This window comes from Brassica napus, chromosome A8 (genome assembly GCF_020379485.1).
Source record: "Brassica napus cultivar Da-Ae chromosome A8, Da-Ae, whole genome shotgun sequence".
Classification (NCBI taxonomy): Eukaryota; Viridiplantae; Streptophyta; class Magnoliopsida; order Brassicales; family Brassicaceae; genus Brassica; species Brassica napus.
This window is the reverse complement of record NC_063441.1, coordinates 4,656,451-4,679,550: the sequence shown is the minus strand read 5'-3', so window position 1 is coordinate 4,679,550 and position 23,100 is coordinate 4,656,451. Positions and strand designations below refer to the sequence as shown.

General features: G+C 34.9%; 1 protein-coding gene across 2 annotated transcripts; it reads right to left on the bottom strand.

Annotated features, from left to right (window-relative positions):
• Nucleotides 1–16,096: 16,096 nt before the first annotated feature.
• Nucleotides 16,097–19,009, bottom strand: LOC106371897 (amino acid permease 5). 2 transcript variants are annotated; one of them, XM_013811999.3, is made up of 5 exons: nucleotides 18,613–19,009; nucleotides 17,956–18,189; nucleotides 17,632–17,725; nucleotides 16,993–17,347; nucleotides 16,097–16,923 (listed from the first exon to the last, which is right to left on the bottom strand). In XM_013811999.3, exons 1-5 carry the CDS (start codon nucleotides 18,716–18,718, stop codon nucleotides 16,267–16,269), a joined length of 1,446 nt encoding a protein of 481 aa, XP_013667453.2. In that variant the 5' UTR covers nucleotides 18,719–19,009; the 3' UTR covers nucleotides 16,097–16,266. The 2 variants fall into 2 exon arrangements, with proteins under 2 accessions (XP_013667453.2, XP_048593610.1); XM_048737653.1 differs by having other exon boundaries at nucleotides 17,956–18,226; nucleotides 18,613–18,684.
• Between the last annotated feature and the right edge of the window lie 4,091 nt (nucleotides 19,010–23,100).

Sequence of the window (23,100 nt, the reverse complement as noted above, 5' to 3'; positions counted from 1 at the left end):
ATATATCTTAATCACATTAGATAATTCTGTAGGTTTTATCTAAGGAAAGAATATATAATCATTTCAATTTGATAGATGAATCGTCCATAATGGACACACTATATAATACAACATTCCCTAGCAATTTAATTTTGACTAACAAAATTCTCAATTGATTCTCAAGCCGCCATGTACGCAAAATTAGCATTCTAATTACGTGATAACTGTGTATGATATTTTTTTAAGTAGTATAAATTACGACGTATAACTTTTTAAATGTTTTTCTATTAATATATATGAGATTGGACTAAAACTTGCAGCTGTTGGTTGTACAACTGTTATCACTTATCTCCGTGTCATAACAAGATTTAAAATCCCATAGTGTACTTGAGTTACAAAAGAAAATAAACCCATAGTGTACTAGCAGTACAAAGATGTATAGATTGATATAAAATGAGTATTATCTTATAAGTCGTGGCCTTTCCCAAAATGTTCATGAATTAAAACAAGCATAGGAGAAAGACTAAGGTATAATGAACTGCTTAAAATAATCCCTAAGTTGAGTTAGAGACAACAAAAGATATGGATTTCAATTTTCGAATAACCGAACGAATGATCAAATATGAATTGAACATGTAAACATCATATTATCAATTGAGAACATTTGTTAATTATATTTAATTTGATTTCGGGCCAAAATTATGTGACGTGTACTGATGAATAAAATTTGCTGTTGATGATTAGGATTGGATTCCTGATTTGGCTAGTGACATGATATTCTCGATCAAATCTTTTTATAAAACGTTGCTCTTTCAAAGTATTATTTCGATTTATGTACTAACCAAATTGGTTTAGAATTATATACACAATGAAGCAATATAACATAATTTATCTAGATTTTTTAAATAAACTTTGAAACTACGAGTCTATGTGGACAATTAAGAATACGTTTATATAATAAAATTACCAATTATCCTATTTAAGATTTGCTATTACATATTATGTAAATTTACAACATTGTTGTAAATGTAGTGTGTTCGACACTATTATTATGACATAATGTTTTATATTGTTAAACGTAATGCACTGTGCATGACTGTTTGTTAATGAATATCACAATCCATTTTGAAACATTTAGAGGAAAAATAAACTATTAATTTGAAGTTATCAAATAGATGAACATCCTCAAAACTTAAAATTTAATGGTTTGCATAAAAAGGTTTAATTTATTTCGGCTAGCCATATATTGGGTTACTCATTACTTTTTATAGATTAGATTTTGGATTTTCGTTGTGTTAGTTAGATGAAAGAGTATATGCAATAAATAACATATTTACAAATTTTGAAGACTTAATTTACATATTATCGATAAATTAGAAGATTTATTTGAGAAAGGGTTAATTTTTTTTCATTTTTAAATGTAACTGAAATTTTACTTTTTCTTATAAATACATAATATATATCATTTTATCTATACTTTTGTACACAATTTTTGTTTCAAATTTAGTATTTTTCAAATTTTATATATAATGAAAATGAATTAGTTAATAATATTTCATATAAAAGTTTTGCTTTTACATTATTAAAACATCAATTGAATGACTATTTTATAAAATCTTACATAGTTTCTATTTGAACTTTAGTTTGGTTAGTTTTGTTAATAATCCATACATTTATGCTAAACATATTTGAGTCAACAAAATAATGATTCGACAGAGAAAAAAAAAACTCAACTAAGGACTGACTGGTTGAAATGCAACGGTTGTGGATATGGTATGCAGAGTTGGGAAGCTGCAGTGTCAAGCACTTTAAATCGATTTGTAGGATTGGTCCAACATTTAAAATTTATGTATTTGTGAAATGTTTATAACTGATTAATTATGAGATGTGATAGTGAGTTAATAATTAACTAGGTGTTTGCCCGCGATTTTGCGGATGATAATATTATACGAAAAGTACATATTATGTTTATAATGTTATAATTGTTGAATAATAATTAGAAATATTAAAATTTTGACATTTAGTAGTTTGATAATCAAAAATTTCAGCATCTGTTTTTAAAAGAGCTGTGAAATTTAAGATAATTCAAAAACATAAATACAAGTCGCTAAAATTTGTTTTCCTTAAATGCAAGTATTATTACAATTGGTTCAAGTAATTGGTTGTAAATTGTCTTTTAGTTTATTTTAACACCTGAAAAACTAAAATACTTTAGTCATAAAAAATATATTTTGTGTAGTTCCACGAAGATGGTTTGAAGCTTCTATAGCTTTGGCATCTTCGTTAATGATTTATTTCATTTGTGTTACTTTCATTTGTATGATTGTATTCAATTAATTTAAAATTTAACAGACAATAATTGTTTTATGTGTTTTTTTTAAGATTTGGCAAAAAAAGTTTCGGATATGACTAAAAATTAATTTTAATTTTATATATGAATTAGGTATTAAACAGTATTTAAATCTAAAGTTCAGAGATAATTGATTGCAAAACTTATTTTTACTTTAGAACTGAAAACAATAAATAAAAATCTAAAATATCAACTATTAAAATTGTAAGATTTCACCTATGAACGTACATGTAACAAAAATTCACTTAAATAATTTATATTTTAATATATAAATAAATAGTGTGTTATAATTTTATATAATTTAAATGAATTATTTTTAAGCATAATAACACTACAAGAAAACGTAAGTTTAACGAGGATAATTAACGAGGAAAAATAATCCTCGTAAAAGTACGTTGATTTTACGAGGAAAGTACGTGGAAAAAGAGAAGCATCGTTATTTCGTCGTAAGGTAACGACAAAACAATTTCGTCGTAAAGACGATGTAAATTGACGTGGCTTTTACGAGGAAACACTATTTCCTTGTAAATACCACGTAAACTTCGCGAGTTCTTTACGACGAAATACTTTACGTGTACTTAACGAGGAAATTTTGAATCCACCAACTTGGTAGGTAGCTCACGTTTTTTTTGGCCATCCAATTAATTTTCGTCGTAATTTCACACGAGGCTATACTTTTCACACATATGAGTATGGTAGACAGCGGACGACCAGTAACTATGGAATATGTGTGAAAGGGGAAATAGATTTCTACGGGATCTTGACGGAGATTATTGAAGTCGAATTTCCAGGGATATTGAAGCTGAAATGCGTCCTCTTCCAATGTGAATGGTTCGATTCCGTCGTCACAGAGGTGTTCGGTCTAACAAATTCGGTGTAGTTGATGTCAACGGTGGACGAAGGTACAACAAATTCGAGCCTTTCATCTTAGCTTCACAAGCAGACCAAGTTAGCTTCCTTCCATACCCTCGAATGAGAGATTCGGGTATAAATTGGTTAGCTGTGATCAAAGTTACACCTCGAGGACGAATTATCAGTGGAGAAGAACCACCATTGCAAGAAGAACAGATAAATGAAGTCGAGGAACCTGAACAAGAAATTGATGACATCCTTCTCATTGATCCGCATAATCACGAGTACGAAGATCTTACCGACGATGCCACAGACGAAGCTGTTAAAGACGAGTTTAATGAAAATAATGATGTTTCTAGTGATGACGAGAATGTTGATGTATCCGATTGATGTATTTGATTTTATGTAGTTTGTTTTATGAATAAGATAATGTGGGAGTTTGATTTATGAATAAGGTAATGTGAAAGTTTATTTTAATTATGAATATGGACTTGTGGTTTGGGGTTTGGAATATTTTATAAATAGGGTTTGAGGTGAAAGAATAGATTGAGGTTCAAGGGTAGATGGGTTTGGGGTTTGGAATATATGAAGTAGAAGATAAGGAAGATGGGGTTTGGGGTTTCGGATTTTAGGGATTTATACGTAATACTCGTTAATTCCTCGTAAGCCAAAATCGTCGTAAGGTTGTCGTAAGGCCACGAGGAGTTTACGACGAAATTAAAAAAAAATAAAGAAAGCGGGGCACGCTAATTCCACGCAAGCCAAAATCGTCGTAAGGTTGTCGTAAGGCCACGAGGAGTTTACGACGAAATTAAAAAAAAAATAAAGAAAGCGGGGCACGCTAATTCTACGTAAGACTCTCTGAGTGAATGAAAATAAGTAATTGTGGTTTGGAATGAAAATAAAGATAGGGTTTGGAATATATGAAGTAGAAGATAAGGAATATGGGGTTTGGGGTTTGGGGTTTCGGGTTTTAGGGATTTAAATGGAATACTCGTTAATTCCTCGTATGTTAACGTCGAACTTACGACGAATTCCTCGTAAATACCACGTAGGACAGATTCGTCGTAAATACCACGTAGGACAGATTCGTCGTAAATACCACGTAGGACAGATTCGTCGTAAATACCACGTAGGACAGATTCGTCGTAAATACCACGTAGGAGAGATTCGTCGTAAATACCACGTAAAGTAAATGATGAACGCGGCCCACTTTAATTCCACGTAGGACGGAATCGTCGTAAACACCTCGTAACCAAAATCGTCGTAAACACCTCGTACCGTAAAAACTAGAAAAAAAAAGAAGAAGAAATATACTGGATTTACATGTGACAAGACTTCCAGCAATTATATTACTTAAGTCTCACCAACATAAATTCCAATATCTTCTTCTCTTCCTTTTTTTCAAATTTTTATAATTTGAATAGGATTGGATTTGAGAGTATGAAGTGAGATAGGGTGTGATTTGGGAGTTTGGGTGTGGGTTGAGAAGGAGAGTTACGGGTATATTTATAGGGAAGCTTTCCTCGGTAATTCCACGTAAGCAAAATCGTCGTAACGTCCTCGTACCTAAAAAACACGGGCCTTTGTAATTCCTCGTAACTTCCTCGTATAATAAAACGCGGGCCTTTGTAATCTCTCGCTGTTTCGTCGTAAAAAAAACACGGGCCTCTGTAATTCGTCGTAAAATTACGAGGAATTTGCGACGGAATGTAATCTTATATATACACCCCGAGCGCTCACTCTTTCTTTCCTCTCTACTTCCTCTCCACTTCCTCCCTGTTTCGTTGCAATGGTAAGCCTCTCTAATTCCTCTCTAATTTGGTTAGTTTAGGTAGATTAGGCGGTTAGTATAGGGAATTTAGATAAGTTTACGGATCTTATGTTATTTAGTGTTGATTAGGTGGATAATGTTGGAAAATATACTGTTGACGGAAATTTAAAAAATTAAATTTTTTTCTCAGGTTCGAAAAGGTAGACTTACTGCCCATTACAGAGAGATGTTCGGTGAGCCAGGTAGTCACCAACCGACGACTCACATGCCGAGGCGGATGTAACGGCGAGGAGTGATGAATTCTACCGGGCGATTAACGACCCTTAGTTCTTTTTAATTTCGGTTCTTGTATTATGAATTCAAAACTTATTTATATATAAAATATTTTGGTTTTGATTTTTTTAGAATTTTAATTTTATTAATAATTTAAATAATTTTTTTAATTATAATTTTTTTTATTTCTGTAAAATAACGAAACGAAGTAATTTCGTAGCTATTTTGCGACTTCTTTACGTGGAAGCTTAACGAGGTTTTTACGAGGAAATGTTTACAAGGAAATGACGTGGAAAATTCACGTGGTCTTTACGAGGAAAGCTATCAAGATATTTACGTTTACTTTACGAGTATTTACTTTCGAGTTATTTACGTGGCTTTAACGAGGAATGGCTTTCGAGGTATTTACGAGGAAATTTAGCGACGTCCTTACGTGGAAGCTTTACGTGGTCTTTACGACGAAATATTCTTCTTCGCTTTTACGACGAAATTATTTCCTCGCTACGCTACGACGAATTAGCGAGGATATATGCGTTACGACAAACGTATAACGACGAAACGGGTTTCCTCGCTAATTCCTCGTAACACTGCTTTTACGACGAAATCACGAGGAAAACTGCCCTCGTAAAACTTGTGTTTTCTTGTAGTGTAATCATAAGTCACTTAAATTACTTTTATTTTAATAGATAAGATAAGAAGTGTGACATAATTCTTTATAATTTATAAATCATTAGAAATATACATTTGTACACTTATAATTATAGAAGATGTCCTCAAGATTTATATAAATAGATTTGATCTAGGGTTCCGATGGGGTTTGGAGAGTGGGATCCGGGAGAAAGAGGGTCGGAATAGCACAGGAGATACCGAATCTTCATCAGGATTACGGTATTAGCAAACAAGGGAAAGTTCGCAATGATCTGATCCGAGGGGATCAATCAGGATTGATTGGGTTGAATGAAGATATGAAAAAGACCGGAATTGATAGGGGCTGGAAGATATTACGATCTACGATCTACACAGACACATGTGATCTTGGGTCTTCAAGTGGCGATGGCTTGGATAATAAAGGTATGATTTTTTCTATTCAATAGAAGATTCGTTTGGATTTACTTGGCGTGTCGACAAAGGAATCAATGTACGTCTGCTGAAGCTGCTAAAGCAGGCATCAGAGCTCATCCAAACCATGATACTTTTATGGATCAGTCTGATAAGGAAGTCAAGCTACGGTGGCAGGTTGTGGTTTTTGGGTTTTCTAATTTTCAAATTTTAATAAGCTCTATGAGTATGTTGTTTGCCTGTGTGTTTGTGGCTCAATAAGCTCTATGAGCATCTTTTCTCATTTATTCGTTGTGGTTTATTGGTTTTGTGATGGCCATTGGTTTACTGCAAGTCTTGATATCAAGATTATGCATTTGAATAAAAATGCTTTGTTTGGTTATTGCTTCAACGGTGTTATGGATACTATTAAAGTTTACTCCAATTTTTTAATTTACTCTTAATTAAAAATACTATTAAAGTTCATAATTGTTTTACAACAATTTTATCTATGTATTTAAAATTCATTTTAAAAATTATTAACTTGTCTAACTATAATAAATATAAAAACTATAATTATTTATTTTTTCTCAGTGTTTATTTTAATTTAACTATACCATTCAGACACGTAGAGAAAACACTATTAAACATTAGATATTTTAAAAATTTATATTTATTATTAAATAATTTATTATAAATTATTTTTAAATTGTTATTTCTTTTGATTATTTTATTATGTCTATTAACTTTTACGGTTAAAATTGTTTGATGTTATAATATTCAACCTTAATTTCATTACGGTTAACTAAATTTCACAATATAATGGGCTATTATTTTGTTGTCAAGTTATTTTGCATTATGTTAATCGCTTCGCGTAATATCCTATTTCTTTTTAATTTACAGCTTAGAAATTGTTTTTATATTAACATGGTTTGTTTAAAATTTCCTATCAAACAAATGCTTCTAACAGTGGACTGGGCTTCAATGGCAGATTACTCATAACACACTAGTTTTCAGGCTCTTTGGTTATATTTTGGTACATTGGAATTTATGGGTTTTATTATTGGTACCACAACAGATTCTGCATTTGTTCTCATTAAACCAAGTACAGTGCAAGATGGAATGGAAGGAAACCACCTGGATAAGTTGGATTAAGGATGATCATTAGTGCTTACTAAGGATTTGGAATAAGGACACAAGTTTGAGCAGGACAAGTCGGTGTCTTGGCGCAAGCTTTCTTGCTTTGGGAAGCATTTTATATGTTTCTTTTTTATATCACCTTTGGCACATTGTGTATGCCATATGGCGGAGAGAACAGGAGGCCTCCCTTCTTATTTATGAATGGATGTGGTCTTTTAATTGCAAAATAATTAGGAGAATGTTTCTTATGGTTACAATGGTACTAAGGTTTATTCAATGTTGGGTCAAAATCAGTTACGACGGAATCAATGTCTAAAACTCCCCAAAAAATATTTCTCGATTTGTGAATTTCGTATAATTTTTATTGAAAAGATTATACGACGAGTTATTAATATTGTTGGGGTCAAAAAAGGACACGACGAAGTTAACATCCAAATATCCGTCAAAAAGAACATGTTCATAAAACGTCAAAAAAGGATCCAAAAAAGGTTGCCACGTAGCGACCGGTCCGCGAACGAGCCGGTCGCTACGTAACGACTGACCAAGCCATTCGGTCCGTCGCTACGTAGTGACCAACCCGTGAATCGCTATGTAGCGACCAACCCGCGAACGAACCAGTGCGGACCAGGTCACTACGTAGCAACCAAATTGTCTTGGACATCGATCAACGGGTACGACCCAAATCCGTGCACTCTCGTCTGTTCCTCAATGCTAGCTCCCATGTACTGCAGCCATATCATTTCTCACATCATTCCGATCAAAGTTACCATAGAAACTTTACGATAAAAACCGTGAGAACTTGTTTTTGTCAAAAAGAAAATCGTAACAAACATTTCATGTCGAAAGATGGCCCAACGAGGTCTAAAATGCGACTACAAGCCCACTTACGATTCTTTAAGAATGAGCTCGTAGATACTATGGCGGTTTGTGTTTTTATAAAAACAAATATAAAGATAAGTTTCCGCAGAAAAAATGTTAAGTTTCCGCGGATAAACAAGAAGATCGTAAAAAATGGAATATCTCCATTTTTCACTTAAGACGGCTTAAGGGTAGGAAGGAAAAAGATAAAACCGACCTTGGAGGAGTATATAAGGAGTCCTAGGCGAGAGGTACAAAAAGGAGAACTCTTGGCACTTAGAAACTTTGAGGCATTATTCTCGACATGCTCTATTTGTATGACTGGCACCCGATTACCAGACAAATGTGCACAAGCAGTTCGATCTCTTGGTTCACTCTTGAACTACGTTCGGCTTGATCCTCGAAAGGGGTACGTAGGCAGGCTTTCATAAGGTTCAGTCCAAAATCAATCAAAACCATTTTCATATCTTTTCCGTCTTCTGTTATCGAGCTACGACTCAACTAGGTTTAATTTTAGGTTGCTAGAACTAGGTAATTTACTGACAGCTCTTGCGGCCGAAGCTTTTACACTCTCTTGTAATAATCGCAACACTCTTACGCAGATTCGAAATAAGATCTACCTTTTCTATAATTTCGTTTTATTATATTTTCATATTTTCCGCATTTATTTGGTCACTTGTCGTTGTCTCTCGCAGAGAATCTGGGACCTCAGAGAAAGTTAGGGTTTCCTGACTTTCCTCCGCTTACGGAAATTGACAGTGCGAATTTCGGTTTCAAAATTCAACATCAATTTTGCTACTCATAGTAGCACAACAGCGACACCCAATTTGTTGGAAGGCAAGTACACCGTCTGATTCGTTAGTCAGTTACCTTAGGATTAAACCATGCCACGGTATTTGTCCTTTTCTCTTAAAGATTCGTGTGTGTGAGAAGGAGATGGATACGAGAATAGTGATATTTCAGGTTTTGAGGTTTAATGGAATGGGATTAACTATATATCAGGGTATCATTAAAGATTAAACCCAAATTCTTTAGCTCAACGGAGCAAACCCAGGAATTTTTTTAATGAGAGTACTAAGTTAGAATTGCAGAAGAGTGGGAAGCAATTGGACTATAAGTTACTTTAGGAAAATATAGCATCAACATAAACTAGATTTTTTATTTTTGTCTGTTACGAAACAAGATTTCGAGTTTGTGAACGGATTTCAAACCCACTTTGGATACGACAATCTGGTTACGGTGGATCCTATTAGGAGGAGTGGCGGATTGGCTCTCTTCTATAATAATATGCATCAGGTTAAGGTTTTGTATTCGAGTAACCGGATGATATATGGAGGCTCTTGGTAAAAAGATTTTTCTAACATTTTCTTAAGGAGATCCGGTCCAAAAATTAAGATAACATGTCTAGGAACGGTTAACACATTATGGGTTATCGAACTTAGATCCCTAGCTTATAATTGGGTATTTAAATGAGATCACTGAAAACCATGAAAAAGAGGGAGGATATCTAAGAAGCACATATTCTTTTGTTCCTTTCAACAACATGATTCGAAATAGTGGTTTATTAGAGTTTCCAGTTCGGGGTAACAAAATGTCATGGCAAGGCAGAAGAGAGAAAGGAAAAGGGGCAGTAATGATCAGATGTCGTCTAGACCGTGCCCTAGCAAATGAATATTGGCACACACCCTTTTTATTTTCTTACACAGAATACTTAAGGATGGTAGGGTCTGATCATCACCCAATCATAGCTTACATCGAATACAAAGTCCCTAAGATAAGAGGACAATTTTGGTTTAATAGGGATGGATTGGGAAGGAAGGTCTAATGGAATCGATTGCAATAGGATTGTCAGAATATAATGAAGGCTGTACGGAGGATATTGTTACAAAAATTAGCAATTGCCGTCATGAAATTGCTAAATGGCGAAAGAACAACCCACCATATGGGAAGGAAAAAAATAGTGATCTTCAAAAGGAGCTAAAAGAGGTTCAGACAGATAACAATAAGTCTCAGGAGGATATTTTAGAGGTATCCAAAAAATTATAGGACGCATATAAGGATGAAGAGGATTACTAGCATAAAAAATAGGAATATGTGGTATTCATCAGGGGATCTTAATACTAAATTTTATCATGCTCTAACGAAACAACGACATATTCACAATAGAATTGTGGGACTCTATGATGCAAATGGAAATTCGATCACAGAGGATAAATGTGTTGAACAAGTGGCTGTGGACTATTTCGAGGATCTTTTCAGTACTACTTCTCCAACCGAGTTTGACGGTTCCCTAGCGGATATAACGCTGGGTATTACTCCCTAGATAAACAAAAGGTTCCTAAGGGCAGCGACGGAAGAGGAAGTACGACATGCTCTATTTATGATGCACCCAGAAAAGACTCCAGGACCGGATGGAATGACTGTGCTTTTCTTCCGCACATAATTAAGAAAGATTTGGTTGAACTGGTAAATAATTTTCTGGTCTCAGGGGAAATGGACTCAAGGTTAAACATTACAAACATTTTTATGATTCCGAAGACGGAAAGATCTACAAAGATGACAGAACTACGGCAAATCAGCCTATGTAATGTGGGATACAAAATCATATCAAAACTCTTATGTCAAAGATTGAAAATCTATCTTCCCATTCTTATATCAGAAACCCAACCGGCATTTGTGGCAGAAATGTTGATTTCAGATAATATCCTTATAGCTCACGAAATGTTCCATGGTTTAAGAACCAATAAAGCATGCCAAGGCAAGTACAGTACAGTAAAAGTAGAGCCTCTATAAATTAATATTCTATAAATTAATAATCTCTATAAATTAATAAATTTTACGGATTTCAATTTGAGATGGTTCAAAATTTGACACAAATCGATAAAATAATAAGATAATAATATTTTAGAAAATTATGTGTAAATATATGGTCCCATTATAAATTTATATGTATATATATATTTTATACAAGTAAGAATCTATTATTATATTATTTTTTTATATTCACAATGGAATTATCTTTATATTTTCTTAACACTTAATATATTTTTGATGAGATTTAGCAATATTATATCTAAAACAACATTTAAGTTCTATGCAATATATATTATATAGACCAAATAATATAATAAAATTAATATAAATTTCAAATTTTAAAAAATAACAATTAATGTCTATGCACTAAAATCAAATATTTTTCTTATCTTATAATAAATATATATTAAAATAATAAATCTAAATAAAGAAACTTTTATAAATTAATATCTCTATAAATTAATAAAATTTCAAAGTCCCAACGTTACTAATTTATAGAGGTTTTATATGGCAATCAAAGCATATATGAGCAAAGCATATGATTGAGCGGAATGACATTTTGTGCAAGCTCTCCTACGCAAATTGGGTTTTGATCTCCACTGGATCAAATTAATTATGGAGTGTATAACATCGGTTCAATATCGGGTTCTAATAAATGGTCAACCACGAGGTCTCATAATTCGACATAGGGGTCCATTATCGTCTTATTTATTCATTATGTGCACTGAGGCTCTAATTGCAAACATCAAAAAGGCTGAACGAGAGAAACAATTAACTGGAATGAAGAGAGCCAGAGCTAGCCCATTAATTTTTCACATGCTTTTTGCAGACGGTAGTCTCTTCTTTTGTAAGGCACAACAAGAAGAATGTCTAACCATTCTCAGGATTTTAAGGGAACACGAGGTGGTATCGGGGCAATCAATAAATTTTCAAAAATCTTCGATTCAATTTGGACACAAAATTGAGTAAGCCAGCAGACATGAACTAGGATACAAGTCATTGGGTTCATTCAGGACCGTTTAAACAATAGGGTTAATAGCTGGACTTTAAGTTTTTTTCTAAAGGAAGAAAGGAAGTGATTATCAAATCAGTGGTTACAGCTTTACCAAACCATGTAATGTCTTGCTATCGATTACCTAAGGCAACTGTAAAGAAACTGACGAGCACGACATCACAATTTTGGTGGAGCCCAGGGGAATGTACAAAAGGTATACACTAGAAATCATGTGACAAAGTTTGTGAAGATAAGGAAGACACGAGTTTAGGTTTTAAGGATCTCACTGATTTTCACACGGTGATGCTAGGTAAACAGTTATGGTTTCTGATAGAGAAACCAAATTCTTTATATGCTTGAGTCTTTAAAGGACGGTACTTCAGGAATGCCTCGCCCTTGGAACCGATTAGATCATACTCTCCCTCTCATGGCTGGCGGAGTATTGTATCGGCTAGATCTCTGGTTAGCAAAGGACTAATTAAACGGGTGGGATCATGATCATCTATCTCTGTATGGAATGATTCATGGCTCCCAACCTCTCGTCCGAGACCAGCAAATAAAAAACAACAAAACAGTTACCCGGATCTTACAGTTGACTCTCTCATTAATTCGGCTACGCGAACTTGGCATTCACATGCAATTCAGGCTCTGGTGGATCCTCATGATGTAAAAATCATTGAAAGTATACCACTGAGCAGGATTAATTGGCGGATAAAGATCGATGGCACTTTACTAAGAATGCGAAATACACAGTTAAATAAAGCTATCAAGTGGAAAGGGTTTACCCAGATAAAGAAAAGCCACCGGTACTGGTTGGACTCACAGTTGATTCATTAAAGACATTTTGCTGGAAAATATAGTGTCCACTAAAAATAAAACAGTTTTTGTGGCAATTGGTGTCGGATGTATAGCAGTCAAGAAAAATCTGCGAGCGAAAGGTCTCCAAGGGGATATATATATGTTGTGTCAGATGTGGAGCTCCAAAGGAATCGATAAACCATGTGTTTTTTTAGTGTCTTCCAGCGCGTCAAATTTGGACCCTTTCAAAAATACCATCTACTCCAACTATCTTTCCTACTGCCGCTCTATTTACAAATATAGATCACTTATTCTGGAGAGTATATCCACAAACGGATGATCATCAATTTGCATGGATTCTATGGTACATTTGGAAAGAAAGGAACAACAAAGTTTTCAGCAATCTAGACATTGATCCCTGAGATACGTTAAAATTGGCGGAAACAGAGTCAACACTTTGGGCTGAAGCAAAAGTATTGAACACACAGAGGGGGACACAAACTGTAGAGTCTATAACTATGCCGCCAATCCTAAGGCGATGGTGCTTTTCAGATGGCTCTTGGAAAAAAATGAGGTTTTTTCAAGACATGGATGGTATAGTTTATTTGAAGGTTTTGATGGTTTGATGGGGGCAAAAAGTGTAAGGGCTAATTTGTCTCCTCTTCATTCAGAGATCGAGGCTTTAGTTTAGGCAATGGAGTGTATGAGGAACTTAGTCATGTTAAGGTTACTGATATATCTTGGATTTGACCCGTTTTCATCCATGGTATATAAGTATTTTACTATATATATATATATCTATGTTTTCTACTCTTCTAGGTATGTTTTTCACGTTCAGGTGCATTTCGGAGTAAAGCTATGACTTTGGAGCATTTTGGAGCTTAAAGGACATTTCACCCGAGCTGACCATGTAGAGGTCGACGAGAGGAATAACAATTGATCGATGCGCATCAGTGCTGTCGATCGATACCAGGAGATGCCTCGACAGAGGAAGATTAATATCGATCGATGTACACAAGTACCATCGATCGATGTCGAGACATCAGACACGCGACATTTCGGATTCAGCAGACTTAAAACCCAAGGCCAAGCCAAATTACCAAAATGCCCTGACAAGTTTTTAACCTAGTAGATTATATACTGCCTAAGTGTTTTGACGGCAGAGAGACCTTTTTGTTACAAGTTTCACTTTGAGAGAGAGAGATAAGAGAGTTTTGGAGAGAAGATCACTTGTGATTGGAACTCCTTGTTTTCATTTCTTTTCATCTATACTATGAGTTTATATTTCTTTATTATTATGAATTGCTTTGCTATGTCTGAGTAGTTCAATTATTAAATCCAGGGTTCAGATAGATTTGTGGGATTAGCCTCAAACTATAGATCTGCCTTGTTGTGATATTCATGATAGATTTGTATTCATTGCTTGTTTTAGCCTTGCTAACTAGAACTTGATCATAGGATTGCATACTCAAGCACCCTTGTTATCACATCCTGACATCTATCTATCATATTAGGACTGCTAGAGAGGGCTAACCGCCAATTTAGTATCTTAATAGGGCATATCATATTCGCGCATAGGCCTGGCTAGAACCCGTCGATCGATGTCCTCAACTGACTATCGATCGACGTTGGCAAAGGTGTATCGGTCGACGTACCAATAGGACCATCGATCGACACTCTCTCGTTGTCGACATACTAACCGTTGAGACACGAGATCTAGTCTGTTAACCAGTGAAACATGCGACAGCTGATCACTGAGTTAAGGGATTGAGCTCTAACATATCATGCATGCAACAAATAGGCATCTATAGGTATTATAATCTCCAACACCTGAATAGTGGCCATGCATCTAATATCATTTCCAACCAAGTTACATTTATTATTTACTTCGCTTGTTACTATTGTTATTTCATTTAAACATTTACAACTCTTATAATTAATAAACACTAGATTTAATTGTTTCTTATCTCTTTGTGGATTCGATCCCTAAGTACTACATCTGAACCTATTTTGATGAGAGTAACATTCCTTAGGATAATTTGAGTGGTATCAGTTACGTTTGCAACAGATTGCTCTCAAGTGGTGAAGATAGTTTCAGAACCAGATAAATGGCTAGATTTTGCAAATTATTTGGAGGACATAAAGACCTTGAGAGAAATTTTTTTTAACTCGGAGATCATTCATGTACCAAGAACGCATAATTTAAGGGCGAATAGTCTAGCACGTAATGCCAGGAAGCAATCGTCTTTTGTCGTTCACATGAATTATGAGTTACCAGTTTGGTTTACATAGCCAATTTGAGTTTGTTCTAGTTGATGACAAAAAAACAGATTTGATAAAAGTCTCATAAATGATTTAGAAACTCTAATAAAATGATTTTGTATGCCATAATTAAACAAATGTTTTAAAAAAATTCAAAATTTTTATAAATGATTTATAAATCTGGTGGGGGTGGGGGGGGGGGGGGTGTGGGTTTTAAAAAAAAAACATTAAACTTCTAATAATGCCTTATATAGAAATCTAATTATTTATATAGAATATACAACCATTATATCTATTTCTATAAAAAAATATTTTAAATAATTGTAAATAAATAATTTATAAAAATAAAAATAATTGATGAAACAATATATAGTCTTTCTATAGTTATGCAATTAGTTAACATAAATGATCATTTGTAAATTTTTTTTTTTGGTAATTTGTATTAATTGGTTGTAGAGTTTTTTTTTATTTTTAGATTTGATTAAAATAAATATTTAATAAAAGTCATCAATCAATCAAATTATAGCAGTTTATTGAAACTTCACCTATGGACGACACGTCAACAAAAATCAATAAAGTGATATCTCAATTAATATATAGGCGATGAATTTTTTGAAACTTCAGCTATTAACGACACGTCAGCATAATCAATAAAGTGTCATTTCAATTAATATACATAGATGAGATTTGTTCTCTTCTTTGCAAATCTCAACCCAACGTCCCGTTGGAAAAAATATTTTTATAACGAACGCTTGACCAAAGTTAATTAAACTAATATAAAAATGGAAAATTTCTTGGGATAGCCCTAAAATAGTTTTTATCACAAATATAGCTTTTAAATATCAAAATGACCAAAATGTTTTATTAAGGGATATGTTTTTGGATTTAAGATTTAGGGTTTAGAGTTAAGGGGTAAAATTTTGGGGGTATGATTTCAAAATTTAAAACCTAAAAAATATTACAATTTTCAAAATAAAAAAAATCTATTTTGATCATTTTGTTTTTTAAAATCTATTTTTGTGACAAAAACTAAAAAAATGTCTATTTGAGAGAATTGCCCAGTAGAGATCACGTTACAACATATAATTCTAATTTCTTCCCCCATTGCAAGAGTTTATTTTTTTCCGTAGGCTCTCAGAAGTCCGTCTTGAAAGGTTTGTAACTCTTGAGATCAGTAACAATCCCAACTACAGATCCTGCTGCGGCCGCTACAGACACAACAAGACAAGCCAAACTTAAGACTTGAAGACAAACCCATCTTGTGCTCCATCTAGGCACATTCTTCTGAACAATATACATTTCCACCGGGAAATAAACCGTTAGAGGCCAAAAACCAATGGCCCCCAAGAGACCAAGCACGTCGTTAAAGAAAGGCATTATCATTGAGATCAACGTTGTTGTAATCACAAAAACCGTCCTCCACACAAGCCTAAAGAGATTCAAATTGAAAGGTTTGGACCCCGGAAAGATGTGGATCTTTGTCTCCTTTGTGATGAACTTACTCTCTGGATACCTCTTTGAAGCTTCTCTCTCGACGAAAGCAAAGAGTGGTTGGCAATAGACTTGGTAAGCTCCAACTAAATGAATCACTATGGCGAGATTGGCTATGTCAAGCAACCAATACGGGTTTCTGAACCCTCCAGCAGCGAGGAGATTTCCTGGCGCGGAATCTCCGAATGCTGCATACCCTACGCAGCCACAGAGCATGTAGAAGAGCGTCGTCACTGCCACACTTATGAGAGTCGCTTTCCTCATCGTCTTTTCTTCTGCAGGCGGGGCTTTTAACGTGTCCTGGCATTATCAAAACATTTTCTTAAACCCGAGATTTGGTACGTACACAATCGCATTGTAGAAAAATACCTGAATCTCGATGAGAATCATGGAGTAAGAGTAGGCAAACGCAATGTTCCCGAGAGACTGAAAAGTTCTCCAGACTTTCTCGGTGGGTGTCACTGTCCCAATCGTGACTCCAGTGAGAGTGCCTTTGATTTCTTTGTTATCTACCATTCTTGAGATGCCAAGACCAAGACCAATGGTGGAGTAACCAAAAGACATGAGTGCAGCCACAATGGATAGCCACCACAACTGATCAAAATCCGGAATCTGAGAGAATATGATTTGTATTGCACCAAACGCAATCATGTAAGGATTTCCATTCACATGACATGGATCTTTATCTCCATTACTTTGCTGGCAACTTGTCCGTTGGATTGCTCTGTTTTTTTTTCAGTCATAATATATAGTTAGCACAAACCAAACAATGAAGCAGACAGAAAAATCTGAAACCGTTAGAATCTTGGACAAGTAACTGTATCAGATTCTTTAATACTAGAACTAAAAATAATGAAACACTGACTTTGAAAAAGCATTATTGAGCCGGACTTAAATGACTTGTATGAACTTATATTGAACAGCAAAGTGAGACACGCATCTACTTTCCGTGGAAAATTTTGCGCAATAAGAAAAAACAAAAGAGTTGAAAACTAAGTCTGAACTTACATCATGCTTATAGCTGATGCAATAGTGTAACCAATCGCAGTACCAAAGAGATTAACATACTGCACAACTCCACATAATTTCACCTTAATACCACCTGAAAGATTTCCAAAAAAAAAAAATATCTTTACTCAGAATCATATTGTACACCACTTTTCATGATTTTTTTAAAAAATATTGTGTTAACAATATAACTAAAAGAAACGAAAGTCAATAACCTACAAAAACAAAAAGCTTTTAACGTTTTGAAAACTTTATTCAGCTTTGAACATCTGACTATTCCGCGTTCAAGTGATATTACTAGTCAAACTGTGTGATTGATGTTACCGAGGTTAGAGTGGATAGCATCCATGTAAGTGTAGTTTCTCTTGCCAGTGACAGAGTCGCCTGAACGGTAACAAGCACAGAGGAGAATAGAAGTGTAATAAGTGACGAGGGAGAAGAGTATCATAACTACTGGACCACCCACCCAACCAATCTGAGCAACAGCCCATGCCAGAGACAACACTCCCGATCCAATAACTGCTGTTATAATATGTGCACTTGCTGTCCACACAGTCCCTGAACCCAATCAAAGCACACCGTAAAATTATTTAACCCGAAATTAAGGACATAACAGAAAAATTATTTGATCAAAAAAAAAAAAAACAGAAAAAGTCAAATTTTGCATTTGAAAGCCTCACGAGGAATCATAACGATTTTCGTAAACGGTGGAACTCGCATGTATATATTTGTTTTCCCCGATTTTCTGATGAAAAATTAAGAAATTTTAACTGAAAATTTGGTCTTCTGAAAAATTTATACAGTTTAATATTTGGTCTTCTGAAAAATTTAAAATTGTAAAAGAACGCAAAAAAACCTATGGCCTAAAGTAAAAAAAAAAATTAAAGCTCAATAGTAGCGTAATTTAGCTAAAACCTAAAACCAAGACTTGAATTGGAAACGAAAATAAATAAAAAAGTATAAATTAATTAGAAAAAATACCGGTTCGCTTGACACGGCCATCTTCGTCGAATAAGTCGGAGCTGTTCCGAGGAAGAACATCGATGGAGATACCTAATTCCTGACGATTCTTTGAATTCTCGACCATCTTCTTCTTTTTGGCTGACAAAATAGAACTCAATTTTTTTTCCGACAGAAGACTGTTAAGGTTTTAGACTGTTAGATCTCGAAATTAAACGAAAAGGAATCAATCCAAATAAAATCATCGGTCAGCAGACATGGATGTGTTCCGGTTTGCTCTGGGCTGAAGATTCTGTGATTGGAAGAGAGTGAGGCATAGGAATTGAAAAGATAAGCTGATGAGATTGTAAATGCATGCGAATAGATCTCACAAAAGCTTGTATTTATATTTTTACAAAAAAATGCTTGTATTTATTTATTTATAAAACCTTAGAGAACTTCCAACACCGCTATATATTCCACTCCAAAATAAAATTTAAATTTTGTTAATAAAATAGAATTTAAATTAAGAAATGTTTTAATTTTATTGCATTTACTATTTTATTCTCCATCCGTATCATTTAAATGGTGTTTAAATTTTTTTATTTTGTTTCATAATAAGTAGTGTTCTCACTATTCTATATAAAATTTAATGACATTAAAAAGTTGTGACCAATTACAAAATAATATGTGTTTTTTTTTTTTTTTTGATTAACTTGGGGATATCTCAGGCCCAGGGAGAGGTCCAGACTAATCCCCAAGGGGAGGTGCAGCCCACGGATAGACCCTCTCTCCGGGTATTCAAATAGGTCCTAAAGCATGGGCCCATATCCGTGTTGGGTGACCAGGATAATTGTGACTTAGTTTCGCGCAGCAGGTAGATCGAACCTGAAACATGTGTTTTTCTTATTAGTAAAACTATTTTAATTTAATGCTATTTTTATATAGCCAAAATAAATTATATAAAAATTTGTAATTTTTTAATCTTTGTGCAAAAATCTTAAACATCACTTAAACTTAAACGAAAAAAATTAAAAGAGCGGAAACTTCGTGCACTTTTTCTCCTATTTCTTTTTTTTCGTTCCAAATCTATAATAAATTTAATGTAAAACCAATATTGACCGAGATACACGTACGATTCTAAAAGCGTGCATGAGCACTTTTTGACTTACTTTCTTTGTTTGAACTTTGAATGGTTTGGACATTTTAGAGTTGAATTTTGTGTGTTTTCTGACGAATATGCTCTTTTTAGTAGTGTGTTGACAAGTTAATATCCAACTACAATGAAGAGAAAGAAAACTAATATATAATGCTTTGAAAACGTTGTAAATATGATTAAAAATTATGCAAATTACAAAAGACTATATTCTAAATTCTGTAGTCCCAATGTCACTAAATTTTTATAGATTTTTTAGTGGCTTAACAAGGTCACTATACGAAATAAAGATGTAAATTGCAAAACTATGCACAAATTTAATGAATTTGCACAAACCAGTTGAAATATGAGGGTGAAATATCCACCATGTCCTCAGAGTGTATAGACAATTTTAGGAGACAAATGAAAATAGATTTTTCAAAATACCATGAGCAAGCTTTGTGTCAGAGTCTTGATCATGTGCTGTTTGCAGTATTTATTTATTCACATTGTACACGAAAATAGTTGGATAATATTAAATGTAACCAAAAATGAAACAAGAAATTATGAAAGACAAAAAAAAAGAAATTTTTTCTTAGGTTCACCTCTTAGATGAATATGCAGGTTCATTAACCGATAATATTTTGCTATCTTATATTTATTTATTTTTTTAAAGGATACAAAATAATAAAAATTTATTAAATCATATAATGTTTTTAAAATTAAAGGTAAAATTAAATTAAAAATAGTAATAGCTGACAATTTTTTTTTATAACACTGTAACACCAACTGATCTATCATTCAGTGGGTAGTAGACACCATCAAGCTTCATCTGGAAGTCGCCTTTATTCTTTTCTTGGGCTCCACAGACTCCATAGAACATCTCGTTGATCTCATCTTTGGTGTAGATCTTTGGTACCAATTTGGTGTGTGTGAATAACCTAGTATGTTCTGGAAGACAAAGGTAGTTGTGCTCATCTCTTGAAGCTCTCTCGAGAAGACTTCTAATATCATCCTTAGATACTCCGATGATGTATATGTCTACATCTCTGGCATGTCCCTGATCATCTCTGTAGACTCCATATTCATCTTTCTCCTTCCAGTGGATCTCCTAGCACGGTCATAGGCTCTTTTTCCAAATTTTGGAAGTCTGTCGATCGATGAAGGGACGTCAACATCGATCGACAGTCGAGTATGCTGTTGAGATTTCTTCTTGAGACGATCATCTACTCCATCAGCTGTGTTAATGATCTCGTTTGTAACCATTTGCTGATGTGCTGGACTGTTGCGTTGTTGCATGAAGAGATTGTCTGCTCATGGCTCATGAATTGTAGTTTCTACTGCATAGCTTTCGTGATGGTGATCATCTGCCCAAATGCCAATCGAGTAGTCTCCTTCTCGTGGACGGTCGAATCTAGTGACGATCGATGGGTAGTAGGTAATGTCGATCGATGCTCGTTGTCGGCTTGTCTGATAAAGATGAGTGTCGATCGATGTTGAGATTGTTCTGTCGATCGACGGCGCATTCCTTTTCCAAGAGGAATGGTGGAGAATTCTATCTTCCTCATCAAGAATGGCTTTGTAATTTATAGCTCGTTCCTCCTCATAATCTTCATCATACTCCTCTGTGTGAATGGTGTCTCTGGTGTGTGCCGCCAAGGTGAGATTGTAGTAGTCGTTATCCCAATCTCCTGGACTACTGTCAACCTATTCTTATTTGGGAATGTCGATTGATTTCTTGTTGGCACTGTCGATCGATATGGCGCTGTGAGTTTCGATCGACGCCGAATAATCTATCTCATACTAAGCTCCACAGTGGCATATTGCGATGAGTCTTGGATTATTAATTCTTCTGGAGGACGCATGTGTCTTCATAACTGGAATAGGATTGTTGTAAACATGGGGGTCTATGAGTGTTAGGCACAGCTGGTTGGTTTGCATGTTGCACACTGCTCCTACCGTTGACAAAAAGGCTCTCCCAAGCAACAGAGAAGAGTTCCAGTTCAGCTTGATATCCAAGACATGGAAATCAACTGGAACTAGGGCATTACCAATATGCACCTCTAGGTCTCTTACAATTCTTCCTAAGCTTCTATGAGAAAAATCTACAAAAGTGAATGACTCCTTGAAAGGCTCCACCTTCAAACCCATATGGTCTGCCATAACCCTAGGTAGGATGCTGACTTATGCTCATGTGTCGCACAATGCATGTGGGAACTCAATACCCTTTACCGTGCATGGTATTGCAAACTTCCCATGAGCACTCTTCTTCTTCAGTGTAATCATATTCTTCATCTTTTCTATGATCTCACAGAACATTCTCCTAATGTCCTCTTCAGTTTCTCTTGTTTCTCTGAACAACATCCACAATTTGTGGGTAAAATAGGCCTCCTCGAATGGTTTTTCTAATGGAATCCTGAAGACTTTTTTTTGGAAACTTTCCATCTCCTTCTCATTAGCTTCCCTTTTCAGATGCTTAGCAACCTTTCCTTTTATTTTCCTCAAGGTTCTCTCCATAGGAGCCTTATCAACTTCCATAGGCTCTGATGCATCATCTGAATGCGTGCTGGTGGTCTCTGGAGGGTTAACTGAAGGATTGGGTCATGGCATGAGTGCATTTAGACGGGCGACGTCTATCTTTGGCATTTGCACTCGGTATGTGAGAGGTGTGCGTCGATTGATGGATGCTGGAGGTTGTCGATCGATGGTGGTCTCTCTCTGTCGACCGATGGCATGACCAGTTTGCCGATCGATGTTGACATAAACAGGGCTGGGCAGATGGTGTCTTGCTGTAAACTCCTCGTGAGTCATAATCCTCAAGGCATTGTAAGATGCGGTCGACTCCGTAGGTGTCATCGATCGATGCTCTGGAGAGACAGTCGATCGATTTTTATTGAAGTCTGTCGATCATGTTCGAAGTCTAGCGTCGATCAACACTAATGCGATATGTCAAAGCTCATCGAGCTTTCCACTTCGAAATCTCCTTCTTGCAGCTTCTCCTGCTTCACCACTTCCCAGAAATCAACATTGCGGTTTGAATCGTGGCTTTGAATTGTACCATATTACATCCTCGTCCTTGCGGTTTGAATCGTGGCTTTTTGCATAATCAACATTCTTCTAACTTATCATCATCTCCCCAGTAGATCATGCCATTGTTGATGCAAACGTCTATCATCTCCGAAGGCAACCCAAGACTATAAACTAGTTTCTGAATCTCATAACAAGAATCAGCAGACACATTGTCTTCCGGCAAATACTCTTTAAACAAGTCTACCCATGCATCCATGCAACTTTCAGGTAGATTGTGATCAGTTTTAATATTCATCATTCTAGCAGCCAACGACAATTTAAAGAGTCTTCTCTACAACCACTATAAATTGGCTGATTTGCAGTAT

Excerpts from the sequence above, each read along its gene's own strand:
- LOC106371897 (XM_013811999.3), bottom strand. The coding sequence starts at position 18,718 with ATGGTCGAGAATTCAAAGAATCGTCAGGAATTAGGTATCTCCATCGAT. Across the intron at positions 18,190-18,612 it reads TGGCCGTGTCAAGCGAACCG|GGACTGTGTGGACAGCAAGT; the intron begins GTATTTTTTCTA and ends GATTGGGTTCAG. Across the intron at positions 16,924-16,992 it reads TGATTCTCATCGAGATTCAG|GACACGTTAAAAGCCCCGCC; the intron begins GTATTTTTCTAC and ends TGATAATGCCAG.